The following is a 3,348-nucleotide window of genomic DNA, read 5'->3' on the forward strand; positions in this document are numbered from 1 at the left end:
GCCGCCCCAGATGTCACAGCACTCGCTCACTCAGGTACAAATTATTACAGCCGCTAATGCTGAACAGCTGGTGCAGGCCTCCAACCTGATATTCCTGTTCACCTTTAGAAGCTTTACCGAGGCGTCCTGCTTTCTGAAATCCATTCACCTGTCCATTCCACCAACAAACTTTAATACGTTTGGAAACTGCGAGCAACACTGTAAGCTATACTGTATACTATTGCGTATGATGAATGGGTTTAAAAACATACATTTTGATCTCATATTTTTCATATAAAAGTGTACATCATTTCTAGTGAGTCCACCAGGTCACAAAATGAAAGTGTTACTAAAATCGCCATCAACAATAAAAACCTTATTGCGCTGTAAAAAATAAAATAAAAAATAAACACGATTGATACAATAAAATATGGTCTTTATTTCTAATCAACTTTGCTGATTATTATCAGTTATTCATTCATCCAACAACATATGTAAGTGCAAGAGCTAGCATGTGCCCATATATACTGTAACTCTTTGGCTTTTGTCAGTAACACATGTCTTACAAGTAGGCTTATACGATTATGCTGACTATGACAGGACAGAGTTATGGGACTTTGCATGCAGCACACCCTTTCAGGAATATGATCACATGATTAGAACTTTAGTGAAACCTTCAGAGTTCTCATTATGATGTCACAAACACTCTTGCACGATTCTTAGTCCAATGGGCGGTGTAGAATGTTTGCGTCAAATTCTAGAAGGACAGGAGGAGAAAAAAAGAAAACTTGATCCTCAAGGATTAAAATGCCTGAAGGCCGTTTCAAATGTCAGTTTCATGCACCTCCATCTTGGCGAGCGTGTTTCTGAGTGTGGCCGTTGTGGTGTTGTCCCACGCAGAGCTGGGCTGGGCTGCGGAGGCAGTAGTGGTGGTACTGGTGGTGGTGGTGGTGCTTAGCCATGGTGCCATGTAGGGGGACAGGCTGTGCTTCATTCCCCCAGCAGATGAACTAAATGACGGGCTGGTCAAAGGTCTCCCACCATCAGCCTGGGGCTTTCCCTGTAGTGGGCTGCTGCTGGTTATCTGCAATAAAACATATGACATGTTGTGTGTTAGTGTCACCACTGAATTCCTCTGCACGTCAACAAAGTGTCACCAGTTGGCCCTGCCTGAGGTGTAACAGGAAGGCCACTGGGTTACTACGCTGGTGATCCAGGTTCGATTCCGACTCGGGTCATTTGCCAGTCCTTCCGCGTCTCTCTCTTTCCACTCAATTCCTGTCTCTCCTCCACTCTCCTGTCAAAAATAAAGGTATAAAAAAGTCCAAAACAAACAAAGTGTCACCAGAAGCCTGCCAGCGACAGTTGACAGATGACAGTTTAGTTGTGCCTGTGTGGATCAGGAGCCGGGCCGCTGGCTCTGCCAGAGGGCGAGGCCCATCGCTATCCCTGAGCTGTAGTTTCGAAGTGAGGGGTCTGCACACTTAAAATCCTTTTTGTTTTCTTTTATTATTTAATGGCCGGATGAAACTTAATCCAGCCATGAAATAATAAAAGAAAACAAAAAGGATTTTAAGAGTGCGGACCCCTCACTTCGAAACTACAGTCAGCCTTTGTCCTGCACCTTTTCCTGGGATATGCACAATCTTCCCCTTCACCATCCCTGAGCTACATCGTACCACGCACTGATGAAGGCTTGTTAGCCGAAACGCGTTTGCTTTTTGGACATGGTGGTAATATAAATAAATAATGAGACGCAGTTTGTGAGTGCGGATTTCTTCTTCCTTAAGTTGACGCTTTTTATCTCGCACCCAAAAGCTTTTCGGTTTTCCAAGAAGTTGAGCGCGTCCTCTGCCTGTCTTACAGAGCTGTGCCCCATGAGCTTTGGTGCTGTTCGGTGACAGCCTGTGGAAGATTTGCATTCTGCTTTTAACAGCCATACTCAGACGCTTTTATTGCTCAAGTAGCTCAGCCTCTGGCTATGAAAACAGTCTAGCGACTCTTTCTAGCTTTTGTCTTTTTTCGGTGTGTTCGCATGGTCACAGAGAGTGGTCCTGCCAGATGTCTCTGCTCTCTGCTCCGCCACATTCAGGCCTAGGCCCATTGCCATGTCTGCACATTGCATTTTGCAGTGTTGTTTCAACACTTAGAATTGAACTTGACACCTTAAGTTGGTCTTGTTCCTAAGTACTACTGAACAAACACTGCAAGCTTTACTGTGTAAGCTTTACTGTGTCTCTACACAATAGAACAGAGGACATTTTGATTTCAAACTATCATTTTTGTTCTATTTAGTTGTTTACTTTATGCAATCTGCTTTGGGATGTCATGTTAACCTAAATAATACATCTCTCAGCACAATAGTGCATTATCTCTAAATACTGCACCGACAAATGTGTTCTGACAAACGAGTAAAATGCGAAAGAACAACCTGGAAGTACAAATGACATAATCACATCGCTAATTTATTCTCTCTAGAATAACTGCAGAGGGCAAAGGGGCAACTTTTGTTTTGGTTGCACAACTCTCTATTTATTTATTCATTTATTTATTTATTTATTTATTTATTTATTTATTTGTTTATTCATTCCTTTATTTATTTATTTATTTATTTATTTATTTATTTGTTTATTTAGTAATTTATTTGTTTATTTATTTGTTTATTTATTTGTTTATTTATTTATTTGTTTATTTATTTATTTGGGTGTCACAGATTCCAAGGGCCCAAGCACTGACAGCACTGACAGGGGTCCTTATAAGGGGACCCAAAATTAAAATCTTTCATGGGGCCCAACATTTCTGGTGGCGCCCCTGCCCTGCAGTACCCCCAGTTTTGGAAACACTGCATTAGCCTATATGGAGGTCACCTGGAACGGTTCAACAACCCCCCACCCCCACCCCCAATCCATTACATCAGTGGTTCCCCTGCAGTACCTTCGTGACGCCCCCTTGGGGCCCCGACCCCCAGTTTGGGAACCACTGCATTGCATGTCGCTCAGGTCTACTCTCCAGTAGTCTCAGTAGTCCCCTGCTGTTCAGGGCTGTCTAATGACAGTTGGGTGATAAGCATCAAAGCACCACAAACACATATGCTCCACTTCTCCTGGCTATACATTATTTTCTCAGTTTAGTAGTGATCTGAGTGCACACACTATCTGTACAGTACAAATAGTATGTGTACTTAAAGGTAGACGATGTAATTTTGCTCATGTAGCTCAGGTCTCCAGTAGTCTCAGTAGTACCCTGCTGTTCAAGGCTGTCTAATGACAGTTGGGTCATTAGCCTCAATGCTGTAGTGAAGAGTACACACAAAGCTCTGGCAGAGACGAGAGTGCCAAAACAAATCATCAAAAGCTTTCTTTGCCGAGC

At 42.8% G+C, this 3,348-nt stretch overlaps 1 protein-coding gene across 1 annotated transcript in view; it reads right to left on the reverse strand.

Moving 5' to 3' along the window:
- Positions 1–398: 398 nt before the first annotated feature.
- The window catches only part of mlip (muscular LMNA-interacting protein), a 52,561-nt gene continuing 49,611 nt past the window's right edge, over positions 399–3,348 (reverse strand). Inside the window, 1 exon segment of the mRNA XM_063191362.1 lies at positions 399–1,063. Coding sequence (XP_063047432.1) covers positions 803–1,063 — 261 coding nt within the window. The 3' untranslated portion in view covers positions 399–802.

Source organism: Engraulis encrasicolus, chromosome 24, assembly GCF_034702125.1.
Source record: "Engraulis encrasicolus isolate BLACKSEA-1 chromosome 24, IST_EnEncr_1.0, whole genome shotgun sequence".
In the NCBI taxonomy this organism is placed as follows: Eukaryota; Metazoa; Chordata; class Actinopteri; order Clupeiformes; family Engraulidae; genus Engraulis; species Engraulis encrasicolus.